This window comes from Protobothrops mucrosquamatus, unplaced genomic scaffold, assembly GCF_001527695.2.
Source record: "Protobothrops mucrosquamatus isolate PMUCROS unplaced genomic scaffold, P.Mucros_1.0 scaffold89, whole genome shotgun sequence".
NCBI classification, from domain to species: Eukaryota; Metazoa; Chordata; class Lepidosauria; order Squamata; family Viperidae; genus Protobothrops; species Protobothrops mucrosquamatus.
In genome coordinates, this window is record NW_015386465.1 from 1,463,428 (window position 1) to 1,487,804 (window position 24,377).

The 24,377-nt window shown below is 41.0% G+C and overlaps 1 protein-coding gene across 1 annotated transcript in view; it reads right to left on the minus strand.

Moving 5' to 3' along the window:
- Positions 1–1,033: 1,033 nt before the first annotated feature.
- The window catches only part of DIAPH3 (diaphanous related formin 3), an 87,177-nt gene continuing 63,833 nt past the window's right edge, over positions 1,034–24,377 (minus strand). Inside the window, exon 22 of the mRNA XM_029283440.1 lies at positions 1,034–1,339. Within this exon, the coding sequence (XP_029139273.1) occupies positions 1,083–1,339 (257 nt within the window). The 3' untranslated portion in view covers positions 1,034–1,082. The remainder of the gene's footprint in view (positions 1,340–24,377) is intronic.

Here is a 24,377-nt window from a genome sequence, read left to right on the forward strand (position 1 = left end):
GAGTCAGCAAATTGCCCCCAACAATCTGGGTCCTCATTTTACCGATTTTGGAAGCACGGAAGGCTGAGTCAACCTTGAGCCGGTCAGGATCGAACTGCTGGCAGTGGGCAGAGTTTGCCTGCAATACGGCATTCTAAATCAGCACGAATTATTCCAATCATAATTCATAAGGTAAAAAGTTTGTGGATAAATCCAACCTAAACTTTTCGCAAAGTAAAGGTGCGTGGGTTTTCCTGAATCCAAAAATGGTAAATTAAAGGTTGGCTATGTGAAAAACAGCCAACAAAATTGCTTTGGTTCTTACATCTGTGCTGTGAGTAAGTCCATTTTATGCTTCAATTTGAATAGCAGCTATATGTTGAGTATAAATTTCAGATTTATTATAGAAATAACAATACATTTTATATATGCATGTAACCAATAGTCCATGCAGCCATCCACCAAACACTCCAAAAATATTGATAAAGCTTTATAATAAGATATATATTGTATTGCACATTCCAGAGAGCTAGTAACAAAAACTGTAAACATGCATAGCTTGATTTGCATTTTTTAACATTCAACCACTAGTTTACGTGAAAAGGCACGTCAGTTAATAAAAGGTGAGCAATGGGGAGAAAAAAAATCTGTTTTCATTGTTTTAATTGCCTCCCAACCAGTTGCAAAATATTGAGCCCATATATTATAGTAATACAATTTTAATTCGGATCCAAAGTATTTATGAATGTGCGCTTCAAAATGTAATGACAAATATGCGGCCAGATGCAAAATGTATACATATATACTGTATATATACACTTTAAGATATGTAAATGTCCGTAAAACATTATTTGTGATAGCAATTAAAAAGATTTTTAAATATATATATTTTACCAAGTGGTGTCATGTCAGAAAAAGTGGAGATTGGGAGTTTTAAATAAGGAATTCTTCTCCCTTGAATGTTAGGAATATGTTAATAGTGACTTGCAGGTATTTATGATGTGAAGCCTCATTCTCATACTCATACTCTTATGAATAATGTAACCAAGTATTTTCTTGAACGTCTAAACGAGTCCAAAGTTTTGTGCAACTGGTTAAAAGGTTTACAGCGCTCGTAATCGTGCGAGCAAAGCTTCCACTTCAGGAATCACGTCTCCTTTAGGACCACCCAGTTCTATTTCGTCCCTTCTCTGGGTTCCTCCAGGGGTGACTTTCTTTTTTCCAACACCGTTTCTCTTTTCTACCGATGGATTAGCTTCGTTTTTACGATGACTGTCCTTGCAGGCGGGGTTCCTTACCGAGGTTCCATTCATACTGTGGGGGGGATGTAACTTTTCTCCTGTCGGTGCCTTCTGGTTTTCTGCATGAAAGAAAACAAAGCCGTTTTTGCAGTGCACAACAGTGAAGTGCATAACTTTACCCATTCACAATATTTGTAGAGCTTATCTTTGCCGCCAGGCTGCCCCATCATCAACTCTTTCGGGAGGGGAGAAAGGGATGTCCCCAGCTTCCGTTAAGCCCCACTGCCCTTCAAAGCAACCTCAGAGAGAAGATTTCTGCTTGAATTTTGAAGTACACTCAGTCCTGATGTATGACTCTGGCTACTCCTGTTTGTTGGGTCTACAATGCTTCAGTTGGTTGCAGGTTCACCTCAGCCGTTCATTGGGTCTCTTTGCAAAGATGGATCACCCCTTCCATGAGCTAATGATTATCAGGCACTCTTAAGAGTGTCAGTGGCTGACTGTACCAGCATTGCTAAAATAACATGGTGGTTGAGATCTTTGCTTAGCCTAGAGAAAGTCACTCATTTAAACTCTAGAGAAACCCTAGAGAAACCATTACAATTTTTCCTGTTTTGGGTAGCTTTCCACGGTTCTTTCTTTTTCTTTCTTTCTTTCTTTCTTTCTTTCTTTCTTTCTTTCCTTTTTTTTTCTTTCTCTCTCTTCCCTCCTGTCCTTCTTTCTTTCTCTCTTTCCTCTCTCTCTCCCTTTTGTCTTTCTTTTTCTTTCTTTCTTTCTTTCTTTCTTTCTTTCTCTTTCCTCCCTCCTTCCCTTCCTTCCCCTTTTTGTGCATGAGCATAAACTTACAAAAATGTTTGACATATGGTTTTCTGGGAGAGAACAATGGGAAGGCACAGCAATGGGAAAATTGTCTAGTGGGAAAACATAGTAGCTGGCAGTCTGGCATGAATAATTTTCAAGATGTTGTCAACTTCTCTCATTTCAGACAGTTTTTTGTTTTTCCCCCCCCTTTCAAATGATCTTAGAATTAAGCCAGACTGAGCATAGGATAGAACCAGCTTAAAATTTTACTGATTTATTCGTACCCTGTCTTTATTATTTTTTACAAATAACTCAAGACAGCCAGCCTATCCAACACAAATTCCTCCTTCTATTTTATTTATTTTTTCTCACGACAGCAATCCTGTGAGGTGAGGTGGGCTGGCCTGAGAGAGAGAGAGGGACTGCTTCAAAGTCACCCAGTTGGATTTCAGGGCTAAAGCAGAACTAGAACTCTTTCTAACCTGGTGCCATAATTGGACCAAAATGTAAGTGAGGACATGCAGTGAGGTAAAAGTTCTGACAAGAATCAAAAGAAAGGACGAATTTTGATATCCCTGGATTCATGAAAATGGGTAGATTCTGCCTATGTTGAGGTAAGTTTAATTCATTCAAACAATTTATAGACGTTCCTGAGATATTGCATTGAAGGATTTTAAAGGTCTTCCAGAAATATTCTGAAGATTTGAATAATTCTTCCCACCTTGATGTTTAATAATAATAATAATAATAATAATAATAATAATAATAATAATAATAATAACACCCCCGACTTAACAATTGTCGATAAGAAAGACAAAAAAGTCTGGATAGTGGACGTGGCAGTGCCTGGAGACAGCAGAAAAGACGAGAAAGAACTGGAAAAGATAACAAAATACAAAGATCTACAAATAGAATTAGAAATACTGTGGCAAAAGCAAGCAAGGGTAGTACCAATAGTAATAGGCGCCTTGGGTGCAATCCCAAAACAACTGGAACACCACTTGAACACCATTGGCATTGACAAATTCGCCATTAGTCAATTGCAAAAGGCGGCCTTACTAGGAACTGCTTCCATCCTGCGACGATATCTGTAATACCATCAAACATCCACATCTGCCTATCCCAGGTCCTGGGTAAGGACTCGATAGGTAGACAAAAATGCCAAATCCAGACTGAACATCTGGCTGATTGTGCGATGATCCATAATGATGATGATGATGATGATGATGATGATGATGATGATGATGATGATAATAATAATAATAATAATAATAATAATAATAATAATAATAATAATAATAATAATAAAGCCCACCACATGTCTACTTAAACTAAAAGTACAGCAGCTAATGCTGGACTTGACGGAAGCAATTCCAACGGTTCTACAGAAATCTGAACATACATTTCTGTAACCTAAGTGGTGTCTTCTCAAGTTGATCTAGGTCAGGGGTAGGCAACCTTGGCTCTTTTATGACTCGTGGACTTCAAGTCCCAGGTTCTTCAACAAACGTGTTGCTAACTTAACACTTGAAGTGCTTCACTAAACCAGTAGCAAGCAAAGTCGTAAACGGGGGCAAAATTCACATAAGAACCGTCTCATTTAGAAAGGGAAAAAAAATGGGGCTCCATTGTACAGGATCACCTGTACTTCTACATGAGAATCCGATTGCGTGTGGGATCTTTCCACGGTCTTCCGACGTGCCTGTGCTTAAAAGTCCTAGAAACGTCATTCTCTAACCTTTTGTTCGTTCCCGGAACGTGCTTGACGAAGAGTAAAAAAAAAAATGAATTGCAGATTTTAACTCAAAGCATGGGACCTTAAAGAATAAGTCAGTCAAAACTTCAAATGCACTTCTCCCTTTTTAACGAACCTCCTGAGAGATCTCAAACTTTTTTCTTTTTCTTTTTTTTTTTTTAAAAAGGAATATTCAATATTCATGTAACCTTGAACAAGGCTTGAAAATGGCTTCAACAAACTTGACATGACATTTAGAGAGGGTTTTTTTTTTTGTTGGGTTTTTTTTTTTTTTTGGTTATGCGCTGAAAGATGTTCCATCATCCCAATTGTAATGACTTTGGAGCACAGGCAGTCACTCATGACACTGTGTTTTATGTGACTGGTGAAAATCCCTACCGAAAACAGCTTGTACATTAAAAGGCTGCTGCTGAAGATATTTACTACACTGTCAGTCCCTGACCAGGGGCTCACGGTGATGGATGAGTTTTTTTTACACAGCTTCTTGGGCAATCTCGACAAAAAATTCTAGGAAGTATGATCACCTTTTGCCTGTTGGGGAGAAAATAAACGCCGTCTTCTGCAGCTTCCTTTATCAAGGGGGCAGTTGATGCTTAAAATCTAATAACGCAGGAGCAATGTTCATTTAGTTCCATTTACTGTATGATAAAATAACGTCAACATATTGCCAGGATTAAACCCGGCACAAAATGGTTAGATGATGTGCTTTGGGGAATGTCTATAAATATGTAAATTCGTTTTGTGAAGGAGTGTGAGGTGCACACATTCACGCGCACGCGGTTTCCTTCAAGAGAAAAAGAATAATCCTGTTAGACTGAAAAAGAATAGGTATACGAGAGGCAATTGGCAATTCAAGAACTCCGTACAGGCTCTGGATATTTTCTTGGGAAAGGAAAACTATTTTCCTGACATGTAAGTTCACCATATGCAGAAAGATTTTTACGGGAATATATTTTAAACCTGCTAGGTGTGATGGGAGTTAGTTAGACATAACTATATTGTAATAGTGTGTGAATTCAGGGCTTTTGAAATAAGAGATGATAAGAAATGGCAGGTTGGAGTAAAGGAGGGAAAGCCTGCATTTCAAACTAATTGGAGAATGTGATTTATGACTGTAAATTAGGAAAGGGAATTGTGCTTTGATACTATGTGTTCAGGGGAGGGGAATCCAGATTTGGCTTGGACTATGTATGTGCTGATGTGTTGCTACTCAAATAAAGATTATTTAAGGTAAACAATGCCTCGAAGTTCTTTGAACAGTTTCATCTGTCGGAACCATGACATTAGGTGGAAGGGTAAAAAATATATATATGTAATATTGTTAATTCTTTTGCTTAAAATTTAGGGGGTAGGTTATTCTATGCTACTGCCATTTGCCCTTTGTGCATTTTTCCCATGTTTATTAAAAGAATATTTAAATTTGAGTTCATAAGTAGCCCTTGCTTAGAAACCATTGGGACCACAATCTTGGGCATTGAGTGAAGTGGTTGTTAAACGAGACATCGCATGACTACTTTGCTCAACAACTGCAATCTCAGCACACCCGGTTGCGGTCATTAAGCAGTCTTGCAAGTTGTTAAGTGGACGAAGGGATGGGTGCCTCAGGGGATAGACTTATAGAAAGACAGGGCTTGTTGAAATAGATGTCAGACATTGTGTATATTTGGAAGTTGCAGCATTTAATGTGAGCGTTGAACTTTGCGCTGATGGCAGAGCAAATTCAAATTCTACCTAGACTAAATTTAATTTCCCCAGATTGTGGTTAAACATAATTGTAGATTTGTAGATATCTATTATGTAGGGTAGCAATTTGAGCATTTAGAGTACTAGTTTTGCTCCGAAATGAATTATTTTGAAAGTTGCCTCTTTGGAAGTAGATGAGTTACAATCTACATTAGTTGATCAACGTACACATTTCTGATGACCTACTATCTTCTTAAAAGACAAACACAACAAGCACTATCAAAGCAGCCTTGCAAATTCTATCCGTTGGCTGAATTGTAAGAGAGCTGATGTTGTGGGCTCTTTAAAAATCAGAAGTAATAACATTAATCTTTTTCTCTCTCTGCCTTAAAACAAAGTATTTGGTATGCTACATTTCTAATCTTTCCCAGAAATAAACCATAAAGATCTCCAGTGAAGAAAGTCTTCCATATTCAGCATAGCTGATACAATTAACTGGAGAGAATTTGTGGGAAAAAACCGCCAAAGCTGGTGAGTTGATACATTCCAACGACTCTCTCTTCCTAACTATTTTTTTCCCTCTTTTGACTGATGAAGTTGCTTGGATGATCAATGAAACATCTCAGATTAATCAAGTTTGGTCCAGTTGCTACAATTCAACCTTTTAGATTCGCTTGGCCTGGATGATTGAGCCCTCTTTGACATTTTGCAACCTTTGGACAAGCAAAGTCAATGAGGAAGCCAGGTTCACGTAACAATCGTGTTACTAGCAACTGGAGTCGTTCACGTAACCACCGGGGCAAGAAAAGTCGTAAAATGGAGCAAAACGTGGTGGCGCAGTGGTTAGAATGCAGTATTGCAGGCTAACTCTGCATTCCCACTGCCAGTTCGATCCTGACTGGCTCAAGTTTGGGCCAATATGCTGACTCTTGTGAGCTGCTTAGAGAGGGCTATAAAGCACTGTGAAGTGGTATATAAGTCTAAGCGCTATTGCTAAAATTGACTTAACAATTGTCTTGCTTTGCAATGAAAATTTTGGACTCCTGTTGTAGTCCTAAATTGAGGACTACCTGTATATTCTTTTAAAAAAAATAGCTGGATCCATCAAATCTCAACCTGCCTTAAGAGAAATATCTACAGCTAGCAATGACAATCTTCACATATCAAAGTGATGTAAGTTTTCTCCTACAATTCCTATAGATAATACAATAATCAGGAAAAATATATTTCTAGTTACGTAGCTTCTCCACACATATCTAGAATTAAAAATGAATACTGCAGTATGGGTATGAGATAGCACTGGCTTGAAATGAGAATTTAATTCTTAATAGCAAATGATAAAAGTCTGAGAAGCATCTTTGAGAACTTTCAGTTCAACAACTCTGTGCAAACATAGATAGGTGGTTGGGGGATTTTTGTTGGTTTTCTTTTGCATAATTTTATTTTTTCTAGCCCTAACTCTTCCGTTTGATTGGTAGAAATTGTATTTGAAAAGGTTTTCTATATGGTTCAGAATTGATTCACCTTATTTTTTTCTGATATGGATATAATTAATCATGTCAAGAAGAGAGCGTTAAATGTTATGAGGAAGACACTGGACATTTTTCTTGTGGTACATGCACCAGGAAAGGAGATAAATGCAATAGTTTCCTATTTCCTTCAGCAAAATAGATATTTGTCGAGCCATATATTATACTTTGCTTGCTTGCTTGCTTTTTCCATAAAAATATTCACCATTTGGTTTAGGAAAAGCAAAAGAGTTTTCCAAAAGCAGAGATACCCTGGTCCTTGCTCATAAATGGAAGTATCTGGTGTCCTTCTATAACAGAATACTGCATCCAGTTTTGGTCACTATGATGTAAAAAAAATTGTTTAGACTCTGGAAAGAGTGCAGAGAAGAGCAACAAAGATGATCAGGGGACTGGAAGCTAAAACATATAAGGAACGGTTGCTGGAATTGGGTATGTCTAGTTTAATGAAGAGAAGGACGAGGGATGACATGATAGCAGTCTTCCAATATCTCAGGGGCTGCCCCAAAGAAGAGGGAGTCAAGCTATTCTCCAAAGCACCTGAAGGCAGAACAAGAAGCAACGGATGGAAACTAATCAAGAAGAGAATCAACCTAGAACTAAGGAGAAATTTCCTGACAGTTAGAACAATGAATCCGTGGAACAACCTGCCCCCAGAAGCTATGGGTGCTCCAACATTGGAAGTTTTTAAGAAGAGACTGGACAGCCATTTGTCTGAAACGGTATAGGGTTTCCTGCCTGAGCAGGGGGTTGGACTAGATGACCTCCAGGGTCCCTTCCAACTTTATATTATTATTGTTGTTGTTCTTGTTCTTCTTGTTGTTATTAAATGATGGTTCCTAAAAATGATTTTTAAATAATGTCAAATTCACAGCATTTTGATCCAAGTTTAATCTTCTCTATAGAGTCACTTAGATGAGATGGGCCATGGAGAAATTAAATAAATAAATTTGATAGAACATTGCAATAGCACTTAGACTTGTACACTGCTTCACAGTGCTTTACAGCCTCTCTCTAAACAGTTTACAGAGTCAGCATATTGCTCCCAACAATCTGGGTCCTCATTTTACCGACCTCGGAAGGATGGAAGGCTGAGTCAACCTTGAGCTGGTGAGGATCAAACTGCTGGCAGTGGGCAGAGTCATCCTGCAGTGCTGCATTCTAACCACTGCACCACCGCAGCTCTCGCTGCGGGCTTAATGCCAGTCAAGTTCAATTAAGGAGGCTACTCAACTTTCTTGCTTTTTTAGAATGTAGAAAGCTGAACCCACATTTGTTCTAGGAAATGATACAGGGGGTTTCTCCTACCATGATGTTGCTTTCACTGTCATGGTGTGTCTTTCACTGTCTTCTATCAGAGGACAGCAGGAGATGCTTCCCTCTGGGGAACAAGGACATCAATACCATCCCAACCTCTGCTTAGCAAACTAACCCACAGGCCACTGTCCAGGAGCAATGAAGCTACTGCTTTTCTGTTGAAGTTGTGGTAGTGACTTGATTGTGCCCTGCTGGTTCTGAGTTTAGTGCCAGCTGATTTCCCTCCTTTGATTAGGGAGAAGAAGCTCAAATGACTCACCATGAGACTACTTACAAGCTGTTGGGTACCGAATGGACAGGAAAAATAGCAATAACAATAGCACTTAGACTTACTGTATATACTGTCCCCATAGTGTTTAACAGCACTCCCAGGGCGGTTTACAACGTTGGCATTATTTGCATATTGTCCCCAACAATCTGGGAAGGATGGAAGACTGAGTCAACCTTGAGTCTGTCGGGATCAAACTCCAGGCTGTGGGCAGAGTTATCCTGCAAGGCTGCACTCTAACCACTACACCCTTAGAGATCCCTGTGCAATAAAACCGCCTTCTGTAAATGCTCTAAGATGAACCAAGCGCTCCATTAATTAGGCAGAAGTGTTTGGGGAGCCGGGATACGGTGCTCCATTAGGAGAGGTAAAAGTTTTAAAATGGAGATGTGTTTTCTGAGTGGGGCAATGCCCTACAGAGAGTCTATAGTCAATTCTGTTTGAATGGATAATCATACATTCATTGATCAGTCACGTTATTGATTCAACTGTCAGCTCCTCTCCTTATATCCCGAGCACTTAGTGCTACCCTTTTGCAACTATGTTCTAGGTTTCTCAGTACATTTTTAATGAGACGCTATACCAGTGATGGCGAACCTTTTAGAGACTGAGTGCCCAAAACCCACCTTGCCCCTGTCCCGCCCCCGCCTCTCCTGCCCGCAGGGCCACCCACCACCTCCACGGCCCGCCACAGCAGATCACCCAGGCAGCCCAGTAGCGTCATGGTGGCCATGCCCTCTGTCTGCGCCGCGCAGCATCATCTGTACGCGATGGGGTGCGAGGGCGGAATCTTGTCCCTGCTGCCCAGCTGCCATGTCCTTGGCTGCGCTGCTCTGTGCAGGCTGCGCCCAAGGCGACTCTCCTCCGGGGGGCTGCTGTTGAGAAGGGGGCCACGGGGAGTGGCGGGGCTGGGGCGACGGCGTGCGTGCGTGCCCATAGAGAGACCTCTGAGTGCCGCCTCTGGCACCCGTGCCATAGGTTCGCCACCACTGCGCTATACAATCCGTTATCCTACAGTATTCAAGCACTCCCGTGTTAACAAATACTGGGAAAGAATGCATATACACGCCTACATTTGTCACATCCCGGGAAAGGTCTGATGTTTTCTTCCTCCACTTTCTTCCTCTTTAAATAGAGAGAAGAAACAAAGAAAGTAACCAGGTAAAGAAAGACAGCCAGTTCTGCAATAACACACACACACACACACACACACCACAAAAAAAATCAGATATTCAACAGCCAGTTCCGCATTAAGAAACTATATTTACTGAAGTTTCATCTTTTATAGAACTATCATCTGGTCATTCTGGAGAAAAATGTAGAAGCCAGCCAAGTATGTTATATATATGATATGATAACCTTTATTGTCATTTTTTTACTGTGGGCAGAACGTCACACATCAAAAATGAAATTTAGTTGCCTGCTCTCAAAGTGAAACACACACATGACACACACCTAAAACATACTATGTACAACATATGTATAGACCCACACCCCTACATATACATAGCAAAATAAATATTAAATACTGTCCATCTTGAATACATAACGGAAGGAGGAAGCTTGAGAGTTCACAAGGTTAATGCTGTATGGAATGAAACTATGGCTGAATCTGGATGTTCTGCTACAGATACCACGGAGCCCCCTCCTCCCAGAAGGTAACAAGGAAAACAGGTCGTGAAGAGGATGTGGAGTGTCCCAGATAATCTTGTGGACCCTGCTCAAGCAATGCTTATATGCCACGTCCTGGATGGGAGGGAAGGAACAGCCAATGATCTTTTCTGCCATCCTCACTACTCTCTGCACTACCTTCCTGTCTGAAGCAGTGATAAATAAAAAAACCCAACTTTAAATAGGTTTCAGGGTATATTTAAAGATATATTTGGGCTTGAACAGAATGAAGTTCAGTACACTTGTAAATAAGATTGTAATGTACAAGTTAACAGTTGCAGGAACACTTAATATTGCAGCTGTAAGCCTGATGTCAGGTCAGTGCAGGCAGCCTTGAAATGTTAGCACAAACCCTTTCCCCCTAACACAACATTCTTTCTGCATTGTTCACCAATCACCCTTCACCTGAACTAAGCAAATATGACAGAGGAGGTCACATTGTCAAAGCATTTCAAGGAAGCAGCTTTGCAAAGTGTTGACAGAAAGAAGGCAAGGAAATCAAGGTGGCAGAAACAGAGAACGTGAAAAGGTGAGAGACGCCACGAGTAGAAAAAAAAAGATATAAATGGGCTCCAGAATAAGAAATGGACCACAAAACTGGAGAAAATCCAACTAGCCAAGGCAATGATGCAGATATAAGAAGAGTCAGACACTGTTCTTAACAATGTGAACATACATTTGCTCTCTGGTTAGTCGAAACGCAGACTCTGGAATTATGGGAGGCAAAATGTATTCAGTTTGAATAATTTACTAACTGCATTTCCATAACTAACATAAAAAGCAATACCTTGCCTAGACGCCAAAATCATCTTACTATCCTCTAGCAAATCACACTTCTGCTTTCAAACTGTTAGCATTACTACATTTGGAAAAATTAACGTCCTGCTGAAAATTAGCCGTGAATCATAGATCCATTCTAATATACCTCTGCCTAATATTCCACAGGAATCAACTATAGACAACTGTTTGGGATTATTTTGTATAAGAATACGGGTAGTCCTGCAACAGTTCATTTAGTTCAGAGGTGTCAAACTCGCAACGTCACGTAATGTAGTAGACTGTAGACTTATAATACACTCAACCCTTCTTTGGATTAGAAGTTTTAAAACCTTTCACGTTTCAGCGTGTGCCAACTATTTGGAACAGCGTAACCGTAAACTAATTACAAATTGCTCCTGTACATAAATATCATAATGTGGGAAGTCAGCCCCCCCAGAGAAGGAAATATTAAAAGGGCAGAAAAATATATCTCCTCAAAGGATCTTAAAGAGACAGAAAAGCATGCCCAGTTTTTCTTAATAGCCCCAAGTCTCCCTCCCCCAAGCAGAAACCAGCTCTGTAGAAATGCAGATGTAAATAATCCATTCAGGAAGGTTGGAGGCCCCCAGCTAGAAGCTTAGGAAGACAAAGACACCTAAAACCTACATACCCCACCCAAACTCTAAGACAGGACATAATAGAATTAACCCACAGATGCCAAAGGGACACAGGTCAAAATACATGACACAGAAAATACAAAGCCTCAAACAGGAACAGGAAACAACCTCAAGAGCCCCAGTGGGTATAAAAACCCACTCCCTACATGTGTTCTCTCTCTCTTCTTCCAGAGGCATCTTTCTGTCTGGCTCTCCTCTTCAATAAACTGCAACCTTCTTTCTAAAGCAGTCACCATGTTGTTTATTCCCGGCTTGGACTGAACCACGATGAAGACTTTTCCTTCAACAATAATAAAAGGGATTCTGCAGCATCATGTTCATTGGGCCACAAACTTCTGCTACCCTAATTAAATTGCTCTTGGGTTGGACAAAGTAGATAGTTATGTAACCGCATAACTAAGGCAAAGTACCTGTCTTGCAACATAAAAAGACAAGGCACAGGTGTTGCAAGGAAACACGGCATTAAAATGGCCATAATGAACTATTTGTCAGTTATGGCCATTTCTAACGAACTGAAGATATTTTTAGACTTGTTACAATTGTTTATGTCTACATCTGATGACCTATGGTTTAGTCTTTGGCCCCAAACTGTATATAGCTAATGCACTAAAGCTGACCATAATATTTTTTCTGATGAACTCTCAATTCAGATGCTTAATATCGAAATGCAGTATGGCAGTTTGCTATAATGAGGAATTTCAAACTGGCCTATTTGCTTTTTACTTGTTCGGTAACATTTTAGTAAAAGTTGTTCTTCCCTTAAAAATAACAACAAGGATTTGACAACATGGAAATATCCTTTATCTGAAAGAAAATTGCTGTTTAAACTTGGGCAAACAATTAAAAAGACATGCATTAGCACATTTCAGTTTCGACTTTTTTTTTTATTTAAAAAAGAAAACATTTCTAAATGTGCTACACAGTAACGAGAGGTAACTTTTTTAAAAAAAAAATTAAAAAGCAAACTGTATTTTAAATGACACGCAAGACCTTGAATGTTAAATAAAGGTGATTAAAACACACTTCTGCTTTAATTGCCTTTAAGCTAATTGGCTTCTTCCCGCGTAGATAAAAATGCCCTTTTTAGCAACTTTAATTGCTTTTAAGGTACCCCTTCAGGAAATGTCAGAAAAAAATGATGCGCCCAGAAGGCTGGTTTTTGTTTAGAGGTACATTCACCTTAAGAAAAAAAAAGAAAAAGAAATCACATTTTTATTTATATAAAGTCTTTGGGCTGATTGCATTCCAAATACGAGACGGCTATTACTTGAATATTATTAGAGGGGAAAATTGAGCATAATTTTAAAAGATGTCACTCGGCGTTCGCTTTGAAAAGATAAAGAACTGTTATTCGGGACGACAGTGACACGTCCTGTTATTGTCAGAACTCTGTGGGGTTTTCAGATAAAAACAAACAAAAATGAAAGCTACTATTATGACAGAGAGGGGGACTATTCTGCGGCGTAACTGGATTTCCCGACGGTGCGTTCATTCATATTTATAATACATCTGCCCGGCTGAATGCAATCACTTCAGGCCCCAACCATTATTCCAAGCCAATCTAGAACAGCAAAAAAGACAGGAGCTGACAGGAGTTAATGCCGGTTTTATTTTGCTTACAATTGCTTTCTTAATCTACGAAATGGCTATGAAAACTGATGCACTGTTTTGAAGTGCTTTAATACATTCCTACATAGACAAAAAAAAAGGCGGTGGTGCTCTGCTAAGATCCCTCTATGGTAAACTGAATTTGACCAAGTTCTTTTGCTTTCGGGGTTTTAATGTAAGCAGCTCGGCTTGCTTGTACGTAAGTTAAAATTAAAGTGCAACGTGCTAATTGGAATGAAGGCTGGAGACTACTCACAGGGGATAGGATACTTAAAAAACGGCAACAACAACAAAAAACCCCTCAGACCTTTAGATCCACAATCCATGCACAATAGAAACAGGCAATTAGGGATGCTCATACTGAATCAAAATCTATCATAACAAAAAGGGAGGGGGAATCCTAACTAAAAGTGCACTATGCTATCGTTGGATTCCCAGGAGAACCATCCTTTCTGCATTCACTTCCCATATCTTAAATGAAACTGTTTTGTTGTTGTTGTTAGCTGCGAAGTCGTGTCCGACCCATCACGACCCCAAGGACAACGTTCCTCCAGGCCTTCCTGTCCTCTACCATCTTCTGGAGTCCATTTAAGCTCACGCCTGCTGCTTCAGTGACTCCATCCAGCCACCTCATCATTCTCTGTCGTCCCCTTCTTCTCTTGCCCTCCATCTTTCCCAGCATTAGGCTCTTCTCCAGCGAGTCCTTCCTTCTCATTAGGTGGCCAAAGTACTTGAGTACTTTTAAAAAACAAAACAAAACCACATATCTACTTAAGCCCAGCATTTCAACTTCTTTCTGTTTACACCTCCGTCAAACCACAGCTCAGCCTGGTGCTGGGGATTAAAATGAAGGCTAGAGGCAATGTGGGGGAAGATATGTAACACCTTCCCCAACATGATGTCTATGAGTCTGTCAGACTACGATTCCCACCCTCAGCAGCCAGCGCTGGGATGAGGGGAATTGTGAACAATATGCCTGGAGGGTACCAGATTGCAGAAAGCTGATTTAGAAGCATAAAAATTAATCAAGAGATTTCAGCATTGGATATACTCCAGCTTCCTTTGGGATGTAACTGCGATAATTCGGCTTCTGAGCCAGGAATTCTCTACTTTTGTTGATTTTTTTTTATTACCTCAAAAACCAAGATCATGGTCGTCAGCAAACAACCCATTAATTTACCACCAATAAATTCAGAAGGAATACCACTAGAAAAAGTTGAAAGGATCACACACCTCGGTTCTAATTTACATGAAAGCTGGGACATGACCGCTGAAGTAAAGGATAGAGAAAGCCCGAACAGCGTTCTTCAAAATGAAAAAGGTCTTCTGCAGTCATGACATAAGCCTAAGACTGAAAATCAGGCTTGTCAGATGCTATATTTTTTCTATCCTGCTCTATGGAGTAGAGAGTTGGTCTCTGACAGAAGGCCACCTGAAGAGACTAGAAGCATTTGAAATGTGGATTGACAGGCGGCTGTTACGTATAAGCTGGGTTGACAAGATCAGAAATGAGGAGGTGATAAGCCGCCTGGGAAAGCCAAAGGAAATCATCAAAACAATTAAAAAATGAAAATTAGAATATTTCAGACATGTGATGCGACACCCAGAAAAATACGGCATACTCCATTTAATCCTCCAGGGAAAGATTGAAGGCAAACGAGGTCCAGGCAGAAGAAGAACATCATGCCTTCAAAATCTAAGGGACTGTTTTGGACAAAACTCAGCAGCACTTTTTCGTGCGGCTGCTGATAAAAACAGGATTGCCAACATGATCGCCAACGTCCGATAACGGATATGGCACAAGAAGAAGAAGAATTAACGGGCTCCGGGAAATGACTGCTCTGCCACTTGGTCAGAAGGATCCGGGGAAGGGTGGAGGTGGAAAACTTCTTTAGACTTCAGGCCATCTCAGTTTGCCGAGGGGGGAGGGAAGGTAGCTTCTAAAGATACTGGCTAGCACTTATCCATGTTGATGGGTAGAGGACTTCAGATCCTCTGCTCTCTTTCAGTGACAAATAAAGGAAGTGGCAGCGTTTCTTTTGAGATTAACTATTAACTATTCCAAAAACTAGAAAGGCAAAGAGCACAAGAAGGGAACAATAGAACTGGAGAAGACGTTAATGCTTATCTGTATTGATCTGATCAGCTTCCCTGCTGCTCAACGTTTTCTGTTGATGACACACATCTAACACGACAGGGTGAATTTACCCTTCACAGCTGACTGGGTTTTCTTTTTTCCATTTTGAGGTTTTTCCCCAGCTGATTTCCATTTATCACTCTTTTTTTTGAGCAGATATATGTATAATCAAGGCCATGGTTTTCCCAGTTGCAATGTATGGATGTGAAAGTTGGACCATAAGAAAGGCTGAGTGCCAAAGAATTGAGGCCTTTGATGCTGGAGAAGACTCCTGCGAGTCCCCTGGACTGCAAGGCGATCCATCCGGTCAGTCCTAGAGATCAACCCCGACTGCTCTTTAGAAGGCCAGATCCTGAAGTTGAAACTCAAGTACTTTGGCCACCTAATGAGAAGGAAGGACTCACTGGAGAAGAGCCTAATGCTGGGAAATGTTGAGGGCAATAGAAGAAGGGGACGACAGAGAATGAGGTGGCTGGATGGAGTCACTGAAGCAGGAGGCGTGAGCTTCAATGGACCCCAGAAGATGGTAGAGGACAGGAAGGCTTGGATGAACGTTGTCCATGAGATCGCGATGGGTCAGACACGACTTTGCAACTAGCAACAAATATTGCAACGGTTGTAAATGTGAGAAACGGGCATAAGTCACTTTTTTCCAGTGCCGTTGTAACTTCGAACCTTCACTAAACAAACTGTTGTAAATTGAGGACTACCTATGTAGTGGACTAGAGAAACATCAAGGGGCATTTAAAAGATTTGTAGCAGCAGAAGATAAAACTATGAGAGCACGAAGGAGACTGCAGAAACGAGAGTTGAGGAAATAAGGCTTGTTCCTTTCTCATTCTAACACAGCTAACTTAAAAAGAGACAAGAACAAGATAAGTGTACAACATAATTTTAAAGGAGATCATGGCATATCAGACAGCCTAACAGCCAATCTTCCTTTGTTTAACATTTTCAAGGAGTTGTAAGTTCTAGAGACCCATCTTTTCAGGATCCTAGCCTATTGTTCTCTTCCTTCTTCTTTTGACTACCATAATTTTCTAAGTCAGAGGTTTTGTAAATTAAGAGTTTCTTCTGAATAACGGTACCAGGAATGAAGGAAAGGCTTGTTATCCCGTATGGCCCTTTTGAATTATTACGAATCTGTGTGTTTTGAACTGTACTTCATAAGGAATTCCAAATGAGGGTTGAAGTGTCCTTCCTGATTCTTTCCATAAAAATCTCCATTTGTGCCAAAGCTGGGGACCATTAAATCCATTGATGTTGATACAGTAGGGCATTTCTGCTTGTTAAAGACGACCAGCGTTAAACGTGGCATGCTGAAAGCAGAAGCTCAGCAAGCCAAGATAGGTCAAGTCAATATCAGCCATATTAATGGTGGCAAGAATAATGGTACTCAAGAAAGCATCACCCTTGTGGAGTTTCTGGGAAAGCTATAAAGTAAAGACCTTTGGTTTGAAATCCTGGTGCATTCCCGAAAAACATTCAGGGAATGGATTGCCGCCCCGCATAAATGTTATATGGATTCTCTTTGCAGCACTTTTATTTTGCTTATTTTATTGTTTAATTATAGATAACACATCCCAGGTCTGTCCTTTTGGAGGTCTGTCCTTTTCCCATGCTTATTAGGAGTGCACTTTCTCCGTCTCAAGGTCCCCTTTACGTTGCGGGTACCCACTTAATAGAAGTAATTTATTCTCTCAATATTCCCACTCCATTGCTCAGAGGATTTTGTGCAGTAAAGTTTCACCGGCTGAGAACAGACTAAACTCAGAATCTAAAATGTAGCATTCCCATGTAAGTACTGTTCAACTGTACAGGTTTGAATAAATGTAATTTTAGAGTTATTTCATGAAAGGGGAATATACTTGGTCACAGGGAGGGAGGAAGTATGAGAGCAGTGGCATGACCCATGGTGAGAAACAAAATCTACTTTTTCTCCTTTGCTCACATATACAAATATTCCCAAATCCAACATCTGCAAAAAACAAACAAACCATAGTTGATAAGTCATTAACACTTCCATTTTATTTTTCCTTTTTCAGGGGCAGAAAAATGCCTCTATGGTCACCACAATTAATGAACATTTATCAAGCTACTTCAATAAAACATTTGCTTGTTTATGCCTATGAATCTACGAACGTAAGTAAAGCAATTACTTGATTTCCCCGAGTGATTCTTTGAATCTACAATTAATCTCGGCTAATTTAAAGAACATGCAAACGGCCAGGGTTCAAATAATTCTGGAGAGATACGTAAATGAAATAAATAAAACAACACCTTGACTCTTGTGGCAGGAAGTATGATGGCTAAGAAAAAGCAGAGGGGGGGAGGAAAAAGGAAGAATCTCTTTCATAACCAACTTTAAAGTTTGTCTCAGTAACCCAAAGTGGGAAGATTTCTGTAGATCCTCCAAAGTTAAATATACAGTATAAACTCTGGACCTGATTGTCAAGTTGAGTCCAGGTGAGATGCACAAAGTAGAACTCTTCTTGATGTCAGTTTAAATAACCCAACACATCATTCAGACGTTTTTTGCCGATTCATTCAAATCGCCAGGAACAAATGGCAATAAACTCTCATTTCCATCTTCCAAAAGTGAATTAGAATTTCACCGGCAAAAATGTTTTCACATTCGTATTTTTTGAGATGCACCTCATAACATATTAATAAAGAATGACAACCCAAAAAAGAGCAGAGTTTTAACTGCATTCATGTTACAGTTAAATGTTACTGTGCAAGTTTCCTGTCACTGTGCATTTTGCTTGTCGCTGATCACGTGGCATTGCAGAGGATGGAATATACAGCTGTTCAACAAAAATCGAATTAGTTTTTTTTTAATAATTAGTCTTCAGTGGTGAGAGAAAGAGAGACTGGTTAAATCAGTTCAACTGGATCTTAGAGGTGAATCTGGCCTTTTGTGTCTGACATCAAGTTCATAAAAATCATTCTAAACAGTGGTCCAAAGATTATTGTTAGTTGTGAAGTCGTGTCCGACCCATTGCGACCCCATGGACAACGTTCCTCCAGGTCTTCCTGTCCTCTACCACCTTCTGGAGTCCACTTCAGCTCATGCCTACTGCTTCAGTGACTCCATCCAGCCACCTCGTTCTCTGTCGTCCCCTTCTTCTCTTGCCCTCCATCTTTCCCAGCATTAGGCTCTTCTCCAGTGAGTCCTTCCTTCTCATTAGGTGGCCAAAGTACTTGAGTTTCAACTTCAGGATCTGGCCTTCTAAAGAGCAGTCAGGGTTGATCTCCTCTAGGACTGATCAGTTGGATCGCCTTGCAGTCCAGGGGACACGCAGGAGTCTTCTCCAGCACCAGAGTTCAAAGGCCTTCTTTTGCGCTCAGCCTTTCTTATGGTCCAACTTTCACAGCCATACAATGCAGCTGGGAAAACCATGGCCTTGACTATATGTACTTTTGTTGGCAGGGGGATGTCTCTGCTTTTGAGTATGCTGTCTAGATTTGCCATAGTTTTCCTCCCCAGGAGCAAGCGTCTTTTAATTTCTTGGCTGCAGTCCCCATCTGTGGTGATCTTGGAGCCCAGGAAGATAAAATTTGCCACTACCTCCATTTCTTCCCCATCTATTTGCCAGGAATTGAGAGAGCCGGATGCCATGATCTTGGTTTTCTTACTGTTGAGTTTCAAGCCAACTTTTGCACTCTCCTTCTTCACCCGCATCAAGAGGCTCTTTAGTTCCTCTTCACTTTCAAGAAATAGAAAAAACAATAGCACAGGGAGAACCAGAGATCTCTTCAAGAAAATTGGGAGATATGAAGGGAACGTTTCATGCAAAGATGGGCATGATAAAGGACCAAAATGGCAGGGACCTAACAGAAGCAGAAGAGATTAAGAAGAGGTGGCAAAATTAAACAGAAGAACTATACAAGAACGAGCTAAGCGTCCCTGATAACCATGATGGGGTGGTCACTGATCTCAAGCCAGACATCCTGGAACAGTGGTGGCGAACCTATGGCATGGGTGCCAGAGGCAGCACTCGGAGCCCTCTCTGTGGGCACACGGGCCATTGCCCCAGCCTTGCCTCCCCCCATGACACCCTCCTCACCAGCAGCCCTCCTGGAGAAGGGTCGCCCCTGAGCGTGGCCCTCGCAGAGCAGTGCAGTCAAGGACACGGCAACCAGGCAGCGTAGACAAGATTCTGCCCTCATGCCCCATTGTGCACAGTTGATGCTGCGGGGTGCGGCAGAGGGCGTGGCTGCCATGGTGCTGCTGGGCGATCTGCGCGGGCCCTGAAGGCTATGAGTGGCCTGCGGGCAGGCGGGGGCAGAGTAGGGATGGAGCGGGGGCGGGGCCAGTTTTTGGGCCCTCGGTCTCTAAAAGGTTCGCCATCACTGTCCTAGAATGTGAAGTGAAATGGGCCTTAGGAAAGCTGAGCAACAACAAAGCTAGTGGAGGTGACAGTATTCCAGCTGAGCTATTCAAAATCTTAAAAGACGATGCAGTAAAAGTGTTACACTCAATTTGTCAGCAAATTTGGTCCAAAGATACATCATTTAAAAAAAAAGAAAAAAAAAAGAGAATGTAATCTGGATACTTTTAGTCAGGTTACTAAACATACAATAAAATGTCGGGGTTAAAGACCACTGTAATTAACAGTTGAATAATACCCAGAAATCAAAGCAAATTATTTCTGCTCCAAATACTAAAACTTTAAGCCTCTGTTTCGTTCAATATCCTGAATTACGCCCCCAAAAGAAGCCGTTCACAATTAAAAACATATTTAATCAATGTAATGCAGCAAGCATCTTTAGCTCCTACAGCAAAAGCCAAGAATCGCACATACTCTGCATAGATATTTTGGAGAATTTGGCAGGATTAACTGCGCGGCAACGTCTTATCGCCACTTCCTCTCTTCATAAAGGGAGTTATTTATCATCATTTGCAACAAATCCAGTCTATATTTTGAGGTCGTAACCAAAAAGGCTGAACTGGCATGCAGTTGCTGTTCACCAGCCACATTTCTCCTAATGAGATGCCCCCGTTGCTCTGAATTTCTCTGATTATAGTCAACAGCTTTCATTAGTCGTTGCAAATAAGGCTGCCTGCCACTGTATTTACGCTCCTATTGCAAATAATTAGAATTTCATATTATAATCATGGGGAAAACTTTTTGAATGGCAAAGGCAGGCATCTGGATGGGGAGGAACAGACTCAGACTCAACCCTTCCAAGACCGAGTGGCTGTGGTTGCCGGCGCCTCGGCATAGTCAGCTGATTCCATCGCTGTCTATAGGGGGCGAAATTTTGGCCCCCTCAGAGAGGGCACGCAACTTGGGTGTCCTCCTGGATCCACGGCTGACACTGGAAGACCATTTGTCGGCCGTGACCAGNGCAGTGTCGGCTGGCGACCCCCAGGGGGAGGGCCTTCTCTGTGGGTGCCCCCACCCTCTGGAACGAACTACCCCCCGAGATCCGGACGATTCCGGATCTCCTATCTTTTCGCCGCGCCCTCAAGACATGGCTTTTTCAGCAAGCGGGTCTGGCCTAGGGAGAATTTTAAATAGGGACAATTTTAATTAGAATTTTAATTGACACAGCGGTAAATATTTGTTTTTAATTGGTTTTTATTGGGGATAATGTTTGTGTTGTTTTAATATGCTGTGAGCCGCCCTGAGTCCTGTTGGGAGAAGGGCGGCATATAAGTTTAATTAATAATAATAATAATAATAATAATAATAATAATAATAATAATAATAATAATAATAATAATAATAATAATTTAATGCACTTGTGTGTATTTTGGCTAGAATCAAAGGCTCTTTGGGCACTGGGCAACTGATCTGCCATCCAGAGAAATTGGACGGAAGTCGCAGGCATCAAAATAAGCTGCGCGGTACCCCTTTTTACAGCTAGTCCTCAACTCACGGCCACAGCTGAGCCCCAAAATTTCTGTTGCTAAGTGAGGCGGTTGTTTAAGTGAATTTTGCCCCAGATCTTTAAGTTGAAGCCCTGCAGGCATTCAGTTAGAAACGGGGTTAAGTGACGCTGGCTTCCTTATTGACATGGCTTGTCAGAAAGGCCGCAAAAAGGTGATCACATGATCCTGGGATGTTGCAACTGTCACAGGTACATGCCAGTTGCCAAGCGTTCGAATGTGGATTGCGCGAGCACGGGGATGCTGCAAAATCGTAAATGTGAAACATAGTCACTTTTTTTCAGTGCTGCACGTGAGAAGAATCCAAAGAAAGAAATGTTTTGGGGAATATTAGAAAGGCAGAATATATTTCCCCAAAGGAATAATGGAGAAGATCTTTAAAAAGACAAAAAACAGCCCCATTCCCTCTCCCCCAAGCAAAAATTAGGCAGAGGCCAGCTTTTAGAAATGCCGATGTGATAATCCTTTCAGAAACGATGGAGCCAGGAAGCTAGAAGCTGATGAGATTAGGAAGACAAAGACCCGCAAAATCGACATACCCACCATCAGAATACCAAAAGGATACACTTGACACACAGGTCTAAGTACATGACACAGGAAATACAAAGCCTCAAAGAAGGAACAGGAAACCACCTCAAAAGCCACAGAAGGTATAAAAAACCACCACTCCCAGCTACATGTGGTCAGCTTTCCCAGAGCCATCTGTCTGTCTAGCTCTGCTCTTCAGTAAAGTACAACCTTCTTTCTAAAGCAGTCTCCATTTTGTTTATTTCCAGCTTGGATTGGACCCTGATGAAGATTTTTCTTTCAACACGTTGTAACTTCGAACGATCATTAAACCAATGGGTGGAAGTCAAGAGCTATTGTATACGTGTAACTCTAGTCTAGACAGTCACCCGCTTCTTTCCATGTCCTTTCTTACCAGTATCGAACCAAGAATTAAGCAAAGATGTGAAGAGAAAACTTATTTCCACAGTAAGTTATCTTAGGCCTTTATAAATATGCATATAAATCTCTGGGCAGAATCCGCAGGTAAATTAATATTTCAAACGTGTGCTATATAGCATTAAAGAAATTTCAGTTTAGATGCAGGCAATAGAATTATTACTCTCTGCTTTGAAAATTAGTAGGACTTGCCCAGAGTGAATTAAGAAGTCAGTTATTGCTTTTAAGTAAGGAGCTGGATTTCATTAGTCATCCCATCCTTCTCAACTTCAGATTTCTGTCAGTTGAAACAAAAAAACTTGTTTTAGATTTCTGCAAACAGTTTATCCTCACTGGGACTTCAAATCTCAGTTGGGGAGTGATGAGGATTAGGAAATATTTAGTTCATCTTGAACAGTTTAATGGTTGTATAACTCCTGAACTCAAATGGTCTAAATTTTGGCACAGTCCCATTTAAAGATGCATTCTTCTTCCATCAAACATACACTACATTACTGAGTAGTGGAAGCAATAGGTAGGTTGGAAGTTAAGAAGATTAAGGATCAACTTATCAAAAGATATCCCCAAGGTGCTTTTTCAACTGGATTTCCTTGTTTTTCTTTGAAGACATTTTGCTTCTCATCCAAGAAGCTTCTTCAGCTCTGACTGGATGGTGGGGGAATGGAAGGATTTATATTCTTTGCAGACAGCTGGTCATTTACACTCTTTTAGAGAGTTGTTGAGGCCACTTGGAGGACTTGGGTATGTCTAGTTTAACGAAGAGAAGGACGAGGGGGAACATGATAGCAGTGTTCCAATATCTCAGGGGCTGCCCCAAAGAAGAGGGAGTCAAACTATTCTCCAAAGCGCCTGAAGGCAGGACAAGAAGCAACGGGTGGAAACTAATCAAGGAGAGAAGCAACCTAGAACTAAGGAGAAACTTCCTGGCAGTTAAAACAATTAACCAGTGGAACAACCTGCCTCCAGAAGCTGTGAATGCTCCAACACTGGAAGTTTTTAAGAAGACGCTGAACAGCCATTTGTCTGAAATGGTATAGGGTTTTCTGCCTGAGCAGGGGTTTGGACTAGATGACCTCCAAGGTCCCTTCCAACTTTATATTATTATTATTATTATTATTATTATTATTATTATTGTTGTTGTTGTTGTTGTTGTTGTTGTTGTTGTTCTTGTTATTATTAATTGTACTTGGCCACCAATAACAGCAAGATTATATATATATAATTGAAAGACCTTGGACCATCTTGTCAATTTCTTAAAGATCTGCAAAAGGCTTTCTCTAAGTCCTGTGTAAAATACCTTCAGTTAGCTACGTATATCAAGTGTACGTGGCTTCCTTTATTAAGGGGACAGGAAAAATCAGACTGCGGATAACTAAGTTAGCTACCATTGGCAGTTTTAATCTGAAAATCGCTCATCAATTAAAAAACTGGCTACGGCCAAAAGGCCAGGTTGAGAGGTTACTTATTGCAGATTTCACTGCAATCTTGGAATACAAAGGAGGCCCAGCACGGAATTCATACCTGGGATGAAAAAAAGGGGGGGAAAAAAATCCCTTCTCTGCTCTTTGCCATTAACTGCACAGCACAGTTGTTTGAAAACTTGGCAAAAGTGCTAGACGCAGGGGTAGGAAACCTTGGCTCTTTTATGACTCGTGGACTTCAACTCCCAGCATTCCTGAGCCAGCATGGCTCAGCTTGGAAACCTCTCCCTTTCCCCTCAGCATGGCTGGCTCAGGAATGCTGGGAGTTGAAGTCCACGAGTCATAAAAGAGCCAAGGTTGCCTACCCTGGTATAGAGTAAATATGGTATAGACAGGGGTAGGCAACCTTGGCTCTTTTATGACTCGTGGACTTCAACTCCCAGAATTCCTGAGCCAGCCTGGCTCAGCTTGGAAAACTCTCCCTTTCCCCTCAGCGTAGCTGGCTCAGGAATGCTGGGAGTTGAAGTCCACGAGTAATAAAAGAGCCAAGGTTGCCTACCCTGGTATAGGGTATATATGGTACAGACAGGGGTAGGCAACCTTGGCTTTTTTATGACTTGTGGACTTCCACTCCCAGAATTCCTGAGGCAGCATGGCTCAGCTTGGAAACCTCTCCCTTTCCCCTC